This window comes from Artibeus jamaicensis, unplaced genomic scaffold (assembly GCF_021234435.1).
Source record: "Artibeus jamaicensis isolate MK-2021 breed Jamaican fruit bat unplaced genomic scaffold, CSHL_Jam_final contig_601, whole genome shotgun sequence".
NCBI lineage: Eukaryota > Metazoa > Chordata > Mammalia > Chiroptera > Phyllostomidae > Artibeus > Artibeus jamaicensis.
Genome location: NW_026521902.1, coordinates 828,922 through 847,195, shown reverse-complemented (window position 1 = coordinate 847,195; position 18,274 = coordinate 828,922). Strand labels below are relative to the sequence as shown.

At 43.6% G+C, this 18,274-nt stretch overlaps 1 protein-coding gene across 1 annotated transcript in view; it reads right to left on the bottom strand.

The window, feature by feature from the left end:
* Positions 1–18,274, bottom strand: part of LOC119061200 (tubulin-specific chaperone cofactor E-like protein) — a 208,600-nt gene that overhangs the window by 114,792 nt on the left and 75,534 nt on the right. Inside the window, exons 9-13 of the mRNA XM_053670667.1 lie at positions 13,728–13,792; positions 10,596–10,729; positions 7,392–7,679; positions 3,753–3,890; positions 3,285–3,450 (exon numbers count right to left, since the gene is read on the bottom strand). Coding sequence (XP_053526642.1) covers positions 3,285–3,450; positions 3,753–3,890; positions 7,392–7,679; positions 10,596–10,729; positions 13,728–13,792 — 791 coding nt within the window. The remainder of the gene's footprint in view (positions 1–3,284; positions 3,451–3,752; positions 3,891–7,391; positions 7,680–10,595; positions 10,730–13,727; positions 13,793–18,274) is intronic.

The window sequence follows — 18,274 nt, the reverse complement described above, 5'->3', positions numbered from 1 at the left end:
CTTTTGGGGAAGACACTAGGAAGGGCTGACCTCTTGCTTGGTATCTTCCAGGGTTCACAAATCCTGCAGATGCTGCTTCAACAAAACTTATGTCTGTACAGCTTATCTTTCCTCTCACTCTAGGCCCTGGCAAAGCCCTGCACTTTTCTCCCTTTATCTGCTGGACAGAAATTCCTGACAGGAGGAGAACGAGTTGGAGGCAAGGACATAGTTTTAAGGGATGTGCTCATTTTTTAAGTATTCAACTACTATTTATTTGGTAGACAATCAGTCTTTAAAGACATTTCCCTAAATAAATGATCTTCCCCATCAAAACTTTTGAAATTTGCCAGTTGTTAATATCAATCTTCCATGGCACTAGGAGAACTCAGGGCTGAGAGCTGTGACAGTCCCTGGCTGGGGGTTGGAGTCAAGGGGTCTAGGCAACGGTCACAGCTCTGCAGCTGACTGCTGTGACTACTGACTCAGTTTCCATCAGTCTCGGTTCTCTAGCCCGCAAATGTGGACAGTGTTCCTTCTTCAGCCCTGCCTCAGGGGGCACAGCGATGTTCTACAAAGCTGGTGCCCACCAACAGAGATGGGGCATTTGTAAAGTGAGAATCTCGAAAAGGAAAGCATCAAACACACAACATTAAGATATATAAATAATGTGGTAGACCAGAAGTAGCTATAGTTTGAAACTGTAGTTTGAAAAGATTTCTCATGCTTTTATAAAACTGACTACCCAGGGCACAGATGGCAAACATAAGGCTGGTGGGCTGAATCCAGCCATTCACCTTGTTTTATCTGGCCTGGCATCTTGTTTCTACCTGGCAGCAGTGCCTAGCTCCTTGCCCCTAGTTAAGGAGTAGTTACATTTACACAGTCCTAAAATTACATTTGGCCCTTTGAAGGCAACCACGAGGCTGATGTGACTGCTGGTGAAAATGAGTCTGACACCGCTGACCCAGTGAGTAGCACAAAGCTGCAAGGTTAACCCCAGCTGAAGGCATGGCTGCTCCCCAAAGTCCTCTCTCTGTGTGTCCAATAGGAAGACACACAGAGTCTTCCTGTGTGTCACGGCATTTCCCATAGATTAAGAATTTCCCATAGAATTAAGAATGATTGTATCTCATCAGGCAATTAGGTTTCATACTTGGTGAGCACAGGGTCCCAAAATGGGATAATAGATTTATTCACATTCCCAGTCAGTCATTTGCATCAGCACTGAGAAAAGCCCCTCAAACCTTGGCGCCCTTTGCCCCTGGTCCCAACTGCATATATCGTAACAGCCTCCTCTCAGTGTAATTTCTAGTCACTGCTTTTTCAGAATTCAGTAAATGAGAGGTAAATGCCTTTGCATAGAGGAGGTATGGATAAAAAGGTAAACTCTCTCAGATGATTTTCTTTACAAAATGATGATATAATAAACCAGATCTGCTATCACCAGGCCAAATCCCACTCTCCTTAGATTGGTGTATGTCCAGGGGAACATACAAATACATAGGAGTCTGGATAAGGATATTGAGTTTGTCCTGTATGTGAAACCCAAACCCATAATTCAGGTGGAAAAGAGTGAAATCAAAGTGAGGGCTCTACACAGCTGGCATCTACTCAACACATAGCTCTGCAAGCCAATGTTCCTGTTAGCATGGTATTTGACTCCCACCCAGGACCCAGCTGAGAAGATGTCTCTGGTCACTTGAGCTGCACAGCCATGGCCAGTCAGCATGGTGACAGTTGGACAAAGGGGAAGGGTGGGGCTGGGCAGATCTCCAGTCCAGGCCATAAAGGGAAGAGAGAGAATGGGGTGTTGGTTTGGTATTTTTCACAGACCTGAGTGAGGGTTCAAACTCTGAAATCCTGGTGGGCCTTGGAGCTAGATTCTTTTCTGTCTGGTTTAATACCAGTCTCATGCTAAGATCTTTGCTATTCTGAACTTGGAGGACTTCGCAGAGTCTGCAGGGCCAAGATGTCCAGGCAGACCCCCTTCACAATGACCTTCTCTCTCTTACAGCAAAGGCAGAGGGGTCATGAGCCTGACCACAATGCAGGGACCAGAGGCCTAGGGCATAGGGGGTTTGGACCAGGTGAACATGGCTTTTCTGCATATTGTACAACTTGAACCCAAGCCAAAAGAGAAACCTGTGACCCTGGGGTTGCAGAGACATGCAGGTCACCATGCCAGGCTTTCTGTCTAAGGAAGCAAGAGACTTCCTGAAATCCTCATCCCATTCCAAAACTTCTTTACAGATCTGAAAACATTTTTCCCAGAGCTACCCTCTGCCCTTCCCTAGCGCCCTGCACTCACGTCTACCACACTGCACCCTACACCTTAACCTCACTGCTCCTGGGGCACTATTCTCTTCTGCCAGGCCTCAGGGAAGGTGAGAGCACCTTTTTCCTCAGACCAAACAGCACAGCTAGCAACTCCTGGGTCTCAAACTGTTCTTGGAAACATGCAATGGCTGGATGGCTAAATGGATGGGGGCAGGGGTTGCTTTACTGATTCTAGTCTCCACTCCTAGGAGCAGAAATATGAACAGAAATCCTGTTTCTAGAATACTTTTGTATATATAGGAAGCAGGTATCTATAAACCTGGCTGTTTCTGTGAGACCCCTGGGCTTTTTGCACATCCAAAAGTTTCTGATCATTCAGAAAGGACCCTAAACTTTGGATGTTGATGTAAAGGGAACTCACTGGGGTCTAATTGCATTTGTGCACACAGATAGCCCTTAGGCCGCTCTTGAGCCTCCCCAAGCTCCTACAGGTTTTGCTGCTGCTGGGAGGAGTTTAGGCAGAGCTACCCTAAAGACTATAGCACTTTTTTCCTTCTTCTTAGTTGTACAGTCTAACACGGATTTACTGTTGTAGAGACCAGGCAACACTCCAAGTTTGCCAACTTCTTTATCTGCAAAGTGCCAGTGGCAGAGCAGGAGTGAAGATGAGAGAAAAAATTAAAGGAGGGAAATGACAACAACGGTGATGTTAAACAGAATGGCTCCCTTCTGTCCCTCTGGTTGAGAAATCATCCAAGATCCTTGTCTCCTTTGCAGTTGTTGCAAGTGGGGAACTGTGTTCATACCCCAGGCAAGAACTTCATAAACCACAGTAATGCAAATGCAGGATTTTAGTTATTGGTCTGATAAATATGCATGCTACATTACCTTGACTTCCATTACCCAGCTGAGAGATGTCAAAACCGAACAGCCTCGAAATGTGTCTGCTCCAGGGCTGCAAAGCCTGCCTCCCCAGCTCAACTGAACAGACTCTGCTTTGCTATAGGGAAGAGGAACTCCTTTACCTCTGGACGTGCAGCCATTGGCTGGGTCAATTTCTTTCCCGTCAACTTTAAATGCCCAGCGGCCTGGAACATTGACGTTTGTGGTCTCCTGGATATTCACAATATCCGGGGTTCTTGACCCTGGGAGGCTGAAGAAATTGGTGAGGTTTCCACCATTAAATCCTGCCTGGAGCACAAAAGGAAGACAGGACTTTGAGCATGAACCCTACCCCCGTTGGTTAGCTTGCCCAAATACCTTATTTTCAGAATCTAGCACCCCTGAAATCAGGGGACCCTGCAGTCTCTGGGCCACCCTTTCAGGTGAGAAAGGCCTGCCTGCTTCCTGCTACGCCCTGATCGAGGTATCCCAGATGCACAGGACGAGCCTCTCAGTCTACCTGGTTAAAGGCTGTGGGTGGCAGGGGAAGCATAGAAGCAGAGGCCCAGCTTCAAAACGTGCAGGGGAAGGTGAAACGGAGAACCACCTACCTGTGCCATCACTCCCCCAAGGCCCGTCAGGGGGTCGCCGCCGCTGGCTGTCCCAGTGGTCCAGTTGATTTCATAATAATTGAAGAGTGTGAATGTATAGGAGCCATCAGACACCAGGACAGCCTGGAACGTGTTCACCTGAAGGATGGGAAGGGCCGGGCTCACACCCGCTCTCCCCGGGAGCTGCTCTCAGCACTGTGGCTCCCTGCACTTCCTGCCCCTGCCCCAGGGCAGCCGGAGCTGCTGCTCCGCCAGCCCTCACACTCAACCTTCTCTTGGGATTTGTTCTCACTTCCAGTGGGAAAAACGAGCTGTGTTCCACAGAGCACCTAAAAGACAAATGGCCTGAGGGTAACCCAGAGCTGACTCATCAGCGCTGCTGCACACTTCTGACTTCAACCACACAAAATTCAGAGGTCGGCTCAGTTTGTGGTGTACTCAAGCACCTATAGATGGCGGCATTGGAATAAACTGTAGGAAATGGTCTGGGCAGGGAAAGGGCTGCAAGCACCTGCTTGGAGCAGATTGAGTGGCGAGTGGAGGGCCCACAGAGGGCTGAAGTAGTGGTACTGACTGTGTCTCTCACCTCCCAGAAAACACTGATTTGGGTGAGATGGCTCCCCTTATTAAAATGGTGTTTGGAAAGGGATTTTATAGAGCATTTTAGGGGGGCAGGGAATTGCTCCTTAATTGCATCACTTTATATTTGCAAGATCATCGGACACATCTGTACCTCACACCAACGCAAAGATGGGCAATTGTGTGTGTGGGGGGGGGCAGTCCCATCTTACAGTTTGAAAAAGTGAAAGCTCAGGGAAGTGAATTGCTGCATCTCACAATGATCCAGGAACGGATAACAGGAGTGGAGCCAGAGCTCCAGTCCATCTCTTATCACACTGTCCTTTCATACTGTCTCAGTGTTAAACTGTTTGGGACAGAGATGTTATATAAATTCAAACGAGCCTTGCAAACAGCCCTGGAAACAAGCTGTGGCAAACTCTCCTTTACTATCTATCCTCCTTTGCTCATCCCTACCCCTTGACACATTACCAGGAAATTAAAATAGAGTTAAAAGGAGGGGCTGCTTCAACCTTTTCCACTGAAACCTTGCATTTCCTCAGCTACTGGATACTATCCTGGTTAACATTTTGTCAGGTTCAGAGAAAGACCCAAATCCTTATCCTGTGTAATCAAACTTGGGTAGAGGATCTTGGAAGCCCCAAACTGCCCATCCTAGAGTTCCCAGTGAGGGAGACTAGGTACAAGGAGAGAAAAGCCCTTTGTAAATGAGGATGTCTTTCTCAAGCTCCGTGGTTGCCACAGCTGATGGTGTTTGTGATAGAGTCACCCAGGTATATACCTCCATGCTTTGGCTCTGCTCTATCAAAAAGGAAAGTGGGACAAAGAGAGGAGTGAGCTCAGGATTTTTGTAAGGTCACTGCAGGGTCAGGTTCAAGAGAGGCAGGAAGTCAAGGTCACACAAGGACTAAAGCTAAACCCTCCTGTAGACTGGGCTTCTCCTTCAGAAGGTGAATTTCTTCTCCTGAAATAAAGTTGGAAATATCTTTGGTTCAAGCAGGTCTTGAGAGCAACCTATTTCAGATCCCAGAAGTTACCTCAAAACCAACCAGCCATCCAAAGGGCACTCAGAAGCTCTCTGGCCCTCCCACACACATATACATTTCCGCCATCAGTTTTGAGACTCATCCAAGATCTCCTTTTGTGAAACTATGTTTTCAAATTCTTAAAAACCCTCTTATACCCCAGAGGACTTCTAATATACTTGGAGGAAAAACTTCAGGATTTAGAGTTAGGAGACCAATTTGAACCCTGCTCTGCCTTCTCTGAGGTGGAAATCTCTTTTCTTGCCACTTTGGCAAGGGCCCAGAAGGAACCTGTCTGGGTCTGTCCTTCACCTTATTATGAGTGGTTATTATGGAACATTCTTGTGAGGGCTCATATGATATGCAAACATAGCCTATCACAAAGCTGAGCTCATAGTGAGCCTTCAATAAATACTAGTCTTCTCCTTCCCCTTCCATTGGGTATCCATGAGACCCTCTGTCTCTTAAAGACCTCTCATGCCTGGTGTTTAGTTGGTCTGGTGATATTCCTACAGAGAAGAGGGAACCTGGGATAATGAGGAGTTGGAAGAGGGGGTCAATTTCAAGACAGGATGGATAGGCACTTCTGCAATTGTGAGGACTGTATTATGTTTTCTTCCAAGGAATTCAGAACATTCAGATTTTACCTCATTCATCCTTGTTGAAACAGTTTTCACTTAGTCCAGAAATTTTCTTCAAATTACAAACCAGAAAGTATCTAAATTATCTTGCCATTTTCAATTGCCAGTAGAAGTTTTTTTAAAAAAATTGGTGGTCAGTGTTTGTTGGGCATTTCTTCTCTTTTTTCCTCCACAAACACTAAAATGTATCATTTGCAGGCATCTGACATTCTAACGCTGTAAGTATGAGGCTTAAAGGACAAAAAACATCACCCAAGGAGTCATTAGCAAGCCATAGCATGACAGAAGAAAATGGGCTCTTCCTTAGAGGAAGAGGTTATTTCTAGCCAGTGCATCCCCTGTTTAAACTGTGTTTCTGTTTTCCAGAACCCCCTGGCGATCAGGTGCACCTCTGGTCAGGAGGTGCTGAAACACAGGTGCTGAAACACTGAGTGGCAGCTGTGGGGTGCTAGCCCAGCACTTTCCACCTCGGTCTCTAGCTCCAGTTTCTGTTCCACCCACAAGCAGCCAACTCATTGCCAAGGAAATTGGGAAACAGATGGGATTGAAAATAATCCTAGGAAAGCAGAGGGCAGGTTTTTTAGTGTCTTTGCTTATTGGAAATTATACAAATGAAGATGCATCTGCTCCTTCAAAAATCTCCACTGCCAAAGTCACCCAAATAAGCTTCAGGCTTTTGTGAAAAGTACGTTCTGTTCCTTTATGTGGAAAGTTGATTATCTCTGCTTATAATGCCAGCGATAATCTTTCTTATTTGACTTTTATTTGACTGCTCATTTGGGATTTTGGAGCAGATGTTAAAACTTTATTCAGGAAACACTTTAACCGCCCACTCCAATTAGCATTAAATAGGAATGCCAGCCCCTGTCACAATTAAAAAAAAGGTCATAACATAATAAATTGAGTCAGGTCATTTGCTCCCAAAGCCAGTACCCTGTTTTTTTTTTTGTCCTGCCAGATTTTGTGAAAAAAGACAAAAAAAGGGAAATAAGCCAATAGGAGAGGCATCTGCACCTCTGACAAGATACAAGGACCTTTGTGTCCTTGATAGGCACCTGCCCACACGGCCTGAATCAGGCCTCAGTGCCTGGATCCCTTTCCTGCAAAACAGAAGTGCTACCTGCTAAAAGAAAATTGTGGCTGGGTTCTGTTTGCACATTTGTAATGACCAGTGATATGGGGTTAGAGATCTTCTGAAATACTATGGCTGACTGGACTGCTTAAGTATATCTCACCTTATTTCCTGGAAAATGAGTGGCAAGACTCATTAGTTTAACTCAAGGAAATGGACCATCCTCAGCTCTAACAATTAGACTCCTTCTCAGTAATGAAGACAGACAATAAATAATTAGATGTTAGGATATAAAATGGAAACAGAAAATGTGAATTATTACAGGTGTGGTGCTGCTCCCTCCATAAAATGTGACTTCCTCCCAGGTCACAATGAAAACCCAGGTGGCAGAGAAGGTTGCCATGTCTTTGAAGTACTTCCTGATGTCCTTGGTGGCTCTTTTCAAGATGACAGGGTCCATGGTCTCTCTGTAATAGATCTCGCCTCGAATCCCATTGTGCACATCTGCCCAAAACGGAGCAATGAAGGCCCGCCCATCCGTCAAGGGGAAGGACTCTGGCGTGAACTGGCTGACTAGCACGTTGAAGGACACAACTCCATTGTTATTGACCTATGAAAACAGGAGAGGTTTGGCACAGTGGGTCTGAGGCCATGACAACTTTGGAGTCCTACCCCAAGACAGACATTTGCCTAATCCTGTGAATAAAAACAATTTCCACTGAATTAGAACTCCCAAACATTGCTCAACTAGGAGGTTTGTTTACTTCCAAACTCATTGGTTTTCTTTACTTTCAATTTTTAGTCAACTGCATTTCTTACTAATAATCAGTCTCATTTTCATGTTTTTATCGTAACTGTTTATATTTATCGAATGCTACTTAGTTGTGTGTATGTCTGAGTGCGTGTGTGGCTGTGTGCCTGTATGTGAGAGTGTGCATGTGAGTTTTTGCATGAATGAGTGTGTAGCTGTGTGTTTGTGTGAGTGTGTCTGATTGGGCGATGTGGTCAATAAAGATGATCCAGAGTCAGAGATACAAAAAGGCTGAAGGAATAAAACAGGGAAGCTAAAGTTAAATTAAAAAAACGAGAAGCTGTATATTAGACCTGATTTTTATTTATGACAAGTGGGGAGTGTCAGAAAAAAGACGAAAATCAGACACTTCATCATCAAACTGAGATCTCAGGATGAAACACATCCTGCTCTCGATGAGACATTTAAAAGACTTCTACAGATGTCACAACTGCTCTACTGTACCTCATGGTGATTTTTTCATGATTTGCAAATGGCTTCATAAATTTGGTAAATTACAAAACCTTACTGTGACAGAAGCCAGTGTGTACATTCTGTGGACATAGGGCCTGCAAACAACCTGCCTGTCTGAATCTGAGGCTGTGTGTGTCAGTGGGTGGGGCTGACTTCAGCCTGTGGCTAACACAGAAATGCTCATGGAAATGCTTGTAACTTGTTGATATAGAAAATCTGCAGATCATTTTCTGTATATGCTAACTTTTATGTTCATATGAATTATTAATAGTATGTGCATTGACAAGGACATGGAACCAAAAGTAAGTTTTCTGTGCACAGGCCAAGGCTCTATCAGTCTGTTTTGGAAGCAAGGGTGTGGAGTTTGGAAAGGAAGCTAGAGACCCAGCTACAAGGATGTTGAGTCTATTGTCTGCAAGTGAATAACATAGTGAATAACAGAGGCTTGAAAAAGGCTGCACTGCTCACTCAAAGTGCTGGAAACTCTTAGGAACAATTTACCCTCAAATAAATCCACCCCAAATTAAAGGGTGGATTCCTTCTGCAAGGACAGGAATTTCTCAGACTCCATGTCACACAGCACATGGAAGAGAAAGGAGCTTAACTAAATGCATTTGTTCCGGCTGTCTGTGAGACTAAGGCTTCCAGAATGGAAATCCTTCATGCCTTTCTCATCTGCAAAATCAGGTCAACGCTTTCTGAAGTTTACAGTCAGCTATTCCAGACTACGAAAGCTCTCCTGTGAATAGAGCATAAAAGGCATCTCAAGATGCCAGATAAATGTTTTTGCTAAGGAATACTGGGTGCAATTAAAACACAAAGACCAGCAGAAGAAGCTAGCGATGGCTGTTGTGTTTTAATTATATTCTGTAGACAAGATCAGTCATTCTGCAGTGTAGGTGGACTTCAGAATCCCCTGGAGGGCTTAATAAAACAAAAAGTCCTGGGTTCCCTTCTTAGAGTTTCTGATTCAGCAGGTCCAAGGTGGGGTCTGAGAAGTGACATTTCTAGTAAGAAATCAGTTCCTAGTGACTGATGTTGCACATTCGAGGGCCACTGGTTACACAACAGAACAAGAAACTATTTTCTAATGGGACTCAGCCCTGAGTTGTAAATCAAACGTTGGTATCTCAGATTTAGAGAGGGCAAGAGGTATAGGTGCTTGGAGCCTCATTTCTTCCTCCAGGGCAGGAACCAGACTACAATAGGACAGGATACAATCTACATAAGCCACACCCAATTCTGTAAGGCCAAAGATAAAAACAGGTTCAATTACTGTTAACCTTTTCAAAATCCAATGGTCTAAATGAGCAGTAAACCCAATGAACCAAAAAAATAACATGAGAACATAGGTTCCCAGGAGAGTTCTGACAGCCAACAGCACCATTTCTTCACGCACATTTGACAATGGGGCCCTATAGCATATCTCAGACCCAGTGAGGGTGGCCGAATTGGCAAATGACTTTAACAAGATAGTTGATTACCTGTCTACTATGTTCTGACTCTGCTTCAAATTGGAAGGAAGCCTAAGAACAACAGATACTTAAACTCTTCACACCCCCAGGGTGGAAGAAAAAGGATACTGCTCCTGTTGTGGTTCTTTGTATCTTTTTATCTTATCCAGTGGCAGTGAAACGAAGCTTTGAAGAACCTTTGTTTACCCAAACCCCAAGCACCCTAGGAAGAGCGGTATTAGGGCCAAGTTACAGCAGGATATTCATAAGGGCTAGGACTAGCACCCCCGCGGTTAGAACTAACTTCTGCATTTAGCCTTTGTACTCTGCTTCTGCCATGTAGCTAGAACTAACTTCCACATTCTGCTTCTGTATCCTGCTTTGCTACGTAGACAGGAAGACCCCGTAGACTATATAAACCCCAAGAATCCTTTGTTCGGGGCTCAGAATTTGGAGACTGATCCTCTGGTCTCGTGCACGTTAATAAACCTCATACTGCAGAATCCCTCGGTGTCTGGTTGCTTCACTTTCCTGTAACAGCAGAAATAATGTTCATGGTGCTAGGCCTCTGCTTCCCGCCTGTGTTTAATCACCTACAAAAGAAATGGATTGTCCTGTATACTATGAACATTAGCCATTAAAGATGCCTTTGACTACCTTAATCACAAGATCGATCAGTTCAGGATACCTCAGAGTCTGTCGTTTGGGCTGCCAATAAATCTTCCTCTACTCCTGGAGCCCTGGAAGAAAGTATTTTTACTATCCTTAGCGACAAGGGGAAAGTTGCATGGGCTGCGCCTCCACTTACATAGACAGTGCGGTAAGGGACCCCGAAGAAGAAAATGGGGATGGCCAGCTTGATCTCAGGCGAGCTTCCATCATCTACTTTAGGGGTTTTGGTGTCATTCTGCCAAAATGGATACATGAGCTCCCTGGGCTGAACTGTCAAGAGACACAGTGGTTAGTGAGATGGCAGACCACTCTCCCACAGGGCAAGCCACTTCCCTCCCACCCACAGAAGCCCGTCTCTTTTGGTAAGCCTTACAAACTGAAAGCAAGTCACACTCCCTTTTTGTTTATCCTAAGACAAAACTGCACACTGTGCATTTTCTTCTGCCCCTGGAAAGGGGGAATGGAAGTGATGCTGCTTCTCCTAAGAATTCAGTTCACACCTCATTTCTGTTTTTCCAAGCACTCTGGAGAGAGCAATGGTTAAGGCTGGTGGGGTGCTGTGAAATCACCCATGCCTGAGCTCTCAAGCCCTGAGGGGGTCCTCTGAGTCTGGCAGGGCTCAGCCCACTGGATCCCAGTTTGAAGACAAGGTACAGACAAGGTGGCTTGTGGCTATGAAGCTCCTTTCCATCACAAAAATTGTACTATTCAGGCCTTTTCCCCAAAAGGGGCCTCCTCCCTCCCCCAACATAATTGAAGATACCAGATCCCAGAAGGAAACAAACAGCAGCTGGACCTGGGACAAAGTGGGAGGGGAGGGTTTGTAGTACCTGCCCTGTGAATGACCTTGACTGAGTCTCAGCCTTGTGAGAAGGAAGGCTCTTTGCCCAGCTCCTGTTTACCAATGACAGCGGGGGACCCTGGGCCAGGGAGGTTGGGCCCCAGAGAATTCTCTGGAGAGGAGGCTCAGGGTGCTCTCCCACCCCCTGGTCAGCACCACGTCACCTGACTGTGCCACCACCTTTCTGGAAACCTGGCTTGTTTCTCCTCCAAACTCCTGCAGGGGGTGGCCCAGTTTAGCGATAGAAATTAGGCAGTTTCCCAAGGGTCTACCTTGCTGCTGAATGGGTCCAATGATCTCCATGAAATAATCTACATTTGGATGTAACTTTTTTCTCTCTGTCCTCTCTTCTCTTGAATGAAAATAGAACATCTTCTTTTCTTCTTTTTTTTTTTTAAATTATTACTTTTCAGGGGCAGTGTCAAATTCACTTGGGGTTTTTGGCCTCAACTCCGGAGGTGCCTGTTGCTGCAACTCAGATGCTAACGCCCCATTCTGAGGTGGGAGGCCCTCCCTGGGAAAGTCCCTGTTCTGAGCAATGGAGGTGACAGGCTGGCCAGCCCAGCCCAGAATGAAAGCCTTTTCATGAGTGATGGCTCATGTGATTGAGAATGGGGAGTGACCAGGCTAAGCACAAGCTCTCTCTTTCTGGAGCAAGGAACAGGAGGTAGTCTACCTAGTTGGAGAGCTAACCCGTTTCCAAGGGCTAATGTCAAAGGAAAGCAGGGAAAACCAGCCTGGTCATTAGACACAAGCATTGCTCCCCAGGCCTCAGAAGTCTCTGAGAAGCCAACCAAATTCCCACCTCTAGGAGGTGCTGCAGCTAATTTAATCACAGAAGCACTTGGCAGACAGCTTCATTTAGTGTCACAATTGTAGACAAAAAGAGGTTCTTGAACATTTGTATTTATACAGAAGTTACAAATTCAAAATTCCTAGAAGGTAGGAATTTTTAAAAAATCTCTTTATAATTCCTTTTTGTACCATTATACTTATTAAACTTGAAAGGTGATAAACTTCTTCAATTTAATAATGATAAATCAAATCATGTCATGAGGAACTATTTAGAAGTGATGCCCACATTTAAATAAGGGCTCCTATTCACACTGAATCACAGCCATTTTAATGACAAGGTTGATTGGCATTTTGAGCCTGGGGTCCCCTCCGCCTGGAGAAGGCAGCAGGTCCACCAGTCAGGAAGATGGCCCCTGGATGCTCTCTCTGCACCAATGGGGAGGTAAACTTCATGAGTGAGCCTAACTAATGCATGATTTTAAACAGAAAAGAAGGGACAGTTAAAATTTTCTCAATGTTAAGAAAAATACAAATAATAAAGATATCTAATATTGTAAATACTTAAGAAATACTTGTTGAATAAAAATAGATACTTAATAAAAAGGAGTAGGATTAGACTACAGTAATTTCCACCTTGGAAACTATTAGTATTATTAAAAAAACATTAATAGCATGGCCTATTTAATACTATCAGGGTTAATAAAGCTACCACTCATGCTAGCTTTAGGCTAGGGATTTCATAATAAACCTAACTGTGCTCTCTGGACTTTGGGGTTTTATTTTCATCAAATAAAATGTACATTCTTAGAGCAGGGGTAGGAGGTTAGAGTCAGTGGGACTCTTTCATTATTGTGGAGTTTCACTCTATACTTTACATGCTACAACTATTCAAATGCCCCCAGTCCTAGAAAAGTGTTAGGGGTATACATGCCTTATAGATCTGTTCTCATACTTGTAATTATGTGCCAGGTAATCAAAACAAAGAAAGATGCTTTATAACTTTAGTCATAGAAGTTTCAAATTCATGGAGACTTTCCCACCTTTCTTTTCTAAAATCCAAAAACAATAGAAAGAAATATATGTGGCTTCTCACCTATCCCGGTCAAGGCTACACAGATAAAAAAAGAAGGCACCACTGATGGGAATATTTTTTTTAATTTCACTTACATTTTCAGATTTTGGGCCATTGTAAAAGGCCTCTAACACATACATCACCAACATCAATGTCAATGGAATTTCCTGATTTGGACAAAAACAAGTGTATTCTTTAAACTCTGTGCCTCAAGTTAAACACCTTAATGGGAGTCAGTCATCAAGAATGGGCTGCACACACACCTACCCTGTCTACTTTCAGGGGAAACAATTTCCATTATCCTACAGACCCAGTCCATGGGGTAAGCTGGTATGTACAAATTGTGTTCACAGTTAAATAAGAAAAAAGTAGGAATGTAAATAAACATTATTCAAAGTTAAAGTATTTTGCCATTGACAACAAAATTTCATTTACATTTTTTGTGTGTATCTGTAGGCCCATACACACCCACCCTAACAATTATGGCTCCAACAAAAGTGTCTCTTTATAAATTCAAGAGCATGCTAATCAAGAGTTTTATAAAATTGTGTAGTACTCACCTTGCTGCTGTACAAGAGCAAAGATGAAAGAGACCCAAATTCTAAGTAATGATGAATAATTCATCCTGGAATTTTAAAAAGAAAAATAAAAAAAATTCCCCAGCTTGCCAAAGTAAGTAGAATACCAGGTTTGTTTAGTTGCAAATCCCATGACACATAACAACCATCACAGAAAAAAACTCACATAAAACATCAACAGAGTTCTGAGTCATGTTGAAATTCCCCAAATGCTAACAGGTCCTCCCAAATTCAACATGTCATGAACAAATTAGACTGGCCCATGAGAAGCCAGTTTGGAAGTGTAACAAGAGTATTCAAATGATCAGTAAGTTATATAAACTCAATGAGCACAGCAATGAGCCAAAGAAAGCCATCTGCTCTGCAGCTGCTCGAGTCCTGAAAAGCAGGACCTGGTTCTGAAGAGTCAGGTCTCAGCTGTGTCTCCAGGACAGACCTCCATCCTCCATGAGACCCAGCTCTTCTGATTTTCACAGCAGCTTTCAAAAAGGTTCAAATAAAAATAGGTTGAAACAATAGATTTCTACGGGTAGAAAAATTTAGTTTGCCATCATCACCTTCTCTATAGTATGGAGCAAATCCACCATCTTGAAGTACTGCCAGATTCACGGCAGCATAAAACTGTCCACTGACTTTCCCTAGTGAAATGAATGATATATTGATAATTTTTTAAAATGCCAGAGTCGGTCCTTGAAATTACAATAAAAATACACCCCAGCACATAAGCAAGTAATTAGTTCCAGGAAATTAATTAAGGGACATCACAAAAGTGAACCTGTTTTCATTTCAATCACAACCAGTTGAACCAGCTGCTTCACTCTCCAGTGGAAGAACTGCCGGTCTGTGCAGCTCCATAAAGCTGAGATGCAAACACCCGTGCAAGCCACCAATTACATATACTCCTGCAGAAGAACCAAGTGCACAGGCAGACCATGAAGTTTGCTTCTGATCCTGACAGCGTTCTTAAATACAAAACCATCCTCTTATTGTTCGAACCTATCATAGCTCATCCACCAAAATTTCATGCCAAAACCAGTGAGTCTACCCTGTGAGAGTTTTATTGCAAACCTTCGGTTGTCAAGCACACACACTGAGCCCTCCGGCACACAATAAATATTAGTTTTGCTGACCACGGCGCTAGGACTCTCAGAGAGATCACAAAGCCTTAGCGGAGGAAGGGAGACGCCTTGCGCACGTTACAGCTGAGCCCTTAGGGAAACGGTTCAGAGAGCATAAGGAGAATTCATTTAAATATCTGTATTTATGAAAAATGTCACTAACCTGTTCTGTAGACTCTGGAGAAATTGAGTCAGAAATATTAAGCCAAATCTTGGTAAACCAGGAAGAAATTAGGCAAAACAAGAATTCATGTCAGTTCTCCCCCTCTTGCTGCCAATTATTTCTGATTCCTGAAATGATGTCTGAATCCCCTACTCTTAAAACCAAAAATTCAGTTAGTCCCGAGCTAGAGTCAGATAAGTGTTGAGTTGCAATCAAGTTTTTTTCTATTGATTAAGAAAAAGTAAATCTAAAGATCAGTTTCAGGATTGTGTAGAGAGGTTCTTTTCCTGAAAAACTAGACCTTCTCCCCACCCCCCTTTAAAAAAGTAGATTCAGATGGAAATGTCAGGTACTTGGAGCTGAAACCTTGAGCCTTTCTGATCGGAATCACTTTGCACTGAAAAACACAAAAGAAACCCCCCTTCTACCTTTGTGCCCAGAAAAAAAGGCGACTGTATAAAGTTACCGAATTAGCATCCACCAGCATGGGATTAAAACCCCAAACAAAGCTGCTGCCCCCAACATTTAAATCAAGTTGGTTTTGTAGTAGTCTTTTTTTAGTTTCCATGGGTTTGAACTGTTGCCACAGATAGGCTCTACTCTGATTTTTTCACAGGTGTGCATGAAGTATTTAAAGAAACTCGCTCAAACTTGTCCAGGTTTTATTTCCTCCCTTTCCTCCCTGACCCTCCACTGTGCAGTGTGACTGCCCAGGGCCATTTCCAGCAAAAACGAGGGGTTGGACAGTGCAGGACATGATCCTCACAAGGAAGGACCAGCCTGCACGCTGGTAGCCTCTATGGGTGCCCAGTGAGGGTCCTCAGAGGGACAGACTCCCTGCGAGGAAATTTGGCAGTAAGTAAATCATTGAAAAGGCATTGTGAAGAAGGAGAAAAATAGAGTGGAATTTGTTTAAAAAGAAACCATTTCAATGTAGTAGACAAAAACTCTATGTAGTCAGTGGGAAATTCAAATCTACTCCAAATTTGTCTGCGAATGGGCATTTAAAAATAAATGTCGATGGTACAAAATAACGTCATTCCAGCTTTGAACAAGTTGTCCTAAAATGGACAAGAGTATTTGGGGAACTGATGATTTAGTATAAATCATTCAATATTTTTCTAAAGACCCATGATGATTCAGTAGATCTTGCCCACTAGTGTTATGAATCTTACACATATGTTTAATTACAGATATCAAATGGTATTTTCCTCCAAAAGCACATATTTTTGTGACAGAATATCTCATTTTTGAGTGCCTAACCAAAATAAAATTAAACTCAGTCTCACCTAAAAAACATTCTCCTTGCCCAGTCTTTGTTAAGGTGCGAGTCCCATAGCCTAACTGTCTTGAAGCAAACTAGTTGGTTCTGTTTATAAAACTCCCACTGGCACAATAACTGCTTTGGTCTTCTTTCTTCATGATCTCAAGGGTATTTGTATCCCAGCCATTTGACCCATATTAAACACTGCATCTTCCTTGAAGCAGAACTCCTGCTGAGATAAATGCCATCTGGGCCTAACCAGACACACAGGATGGTGGCATAAATGGGTCAGAATTGCCTTGAGAACACAGATGCAAGGAATGCCGGGCGTGCAGGGGCAGACTGGTCTGTCTGGTTGGGCTGGGAAGCCAGTCAGTGACAGTGTATTTTAGGTACTCACTCAGTGGTCACAGGTGGAGAAATGACAAAGATCTTTGTATTTGCCATTTTTTATATTTTATTTTTAAGATTATTTTTAACATTTATTTTCAGTTATAGTTGACATACAATATTATATTAGTTTAAGGTGCACCACATAGTGATTATATATATCTTACAGGTGATAACCTGGTAAGTCTAGTACCCATCAGGCACCACACATAGTATTATTATGATATTGTTGACTCTGTTCCTAGTGCTATACATTACATGCCTGTGACTATTTTTATAACTGGCGGTTTGTGCTTCTTCATCCCTTTCACCCATCCCCCATCCCCTCTCCCAACTGGTGACCAACAGCTTGTTCTCTGTATCTACTCGAGTTTAGACAAAAATCTCTTTTTATAACATGTTGGTAGGAGGGCTCATTTTGCTGAAGATGTAAAGTGAGCCAAGATTTCTGACAAGATTTAGGTGAAATGCAGGGTGAGGGTAGCTGGAGGCAGTCACCTGTGAAGCTTGTCGTACAGAGGCCCCACCCTGCAAAACATCTCTCGTTCATCCTGCCCAGTCAAACCTGATTGGTAGTGAACCAATGTGATGTGCTGTAGAATCCAGAGGGTCCAGATGTCAGCCCTGGGGCAAAACTATAAATGTGTACCGCTGTCTGTTTTATTTGAACCTGAACTATTTCTGATCTTCATTCCTGATTCAGATAGGAAGAAAATGTTTGCCAAATGAGTAGCCACATCTCACATACCTGAAAGCCATGTTAACCAGCTCTGGTAAAAACACTGTATTAGTACAGCAGCTGCCACTTGGCTAAGCTTGAAGCAACCCAGAGTCATTCTTAGGATTCATTGTGGCCAATTTAATGGAGATACAATGGAGTTCCCACTACTCTGTAAGAGGGACACTAAATTTCACAATCATCTCCTGACCTGGGGATGCAATACACTTTTGTATTTACTACATTGGCTGGAGTGGTACCCGCAGAACATGGACCCAATGTGCTTAAGTACATTTATCTCAATTATATACTGAGACTTGAAAAATAACATCCAGGTACGTCTGCTGCCCCTGTGGACCCACTGTAAGCTGGACTTGGCCAAGACTCCTTGTATTACCTGGGCTCTATGTGTTCCCCCTCGGGGAGGGTCTTTGGGTGTTGATGTTAACTTAAATGCTTCGTCCAGTGATAGTTTCATCCCAGTCCTCAAAATGTCCAGGTATTTCCTTCCCCTGTCTACATTCTTCACTAAAGTGAATGGCAATAGGTCCCGGAGAAAGGACTGGAAGAATTATCCAGTGTGACACTGTGATGGTGTTGCAGAGTTCTTCCCTTTGGGAACCCAGTTACCTTTTCAATCTGTGGATTCCAGATTTGAAAATAGACTCATATTCACAAACTGAGCAAGGGATCAAGACTTTTTATTGGGGCAACTGTCTTTGGCCTCTTGCTCACAAATTCTTGCTGTTTACTATATACTATAACAAGCAATACCCTGGTTGGTTTCCGTCTACACTGCCTTTGGATGCCATACTTATAATCATCGCCGTAACTCTCTCTGAACCAGGGCCCCTGGGCTACAGCTCTGATTTGTCA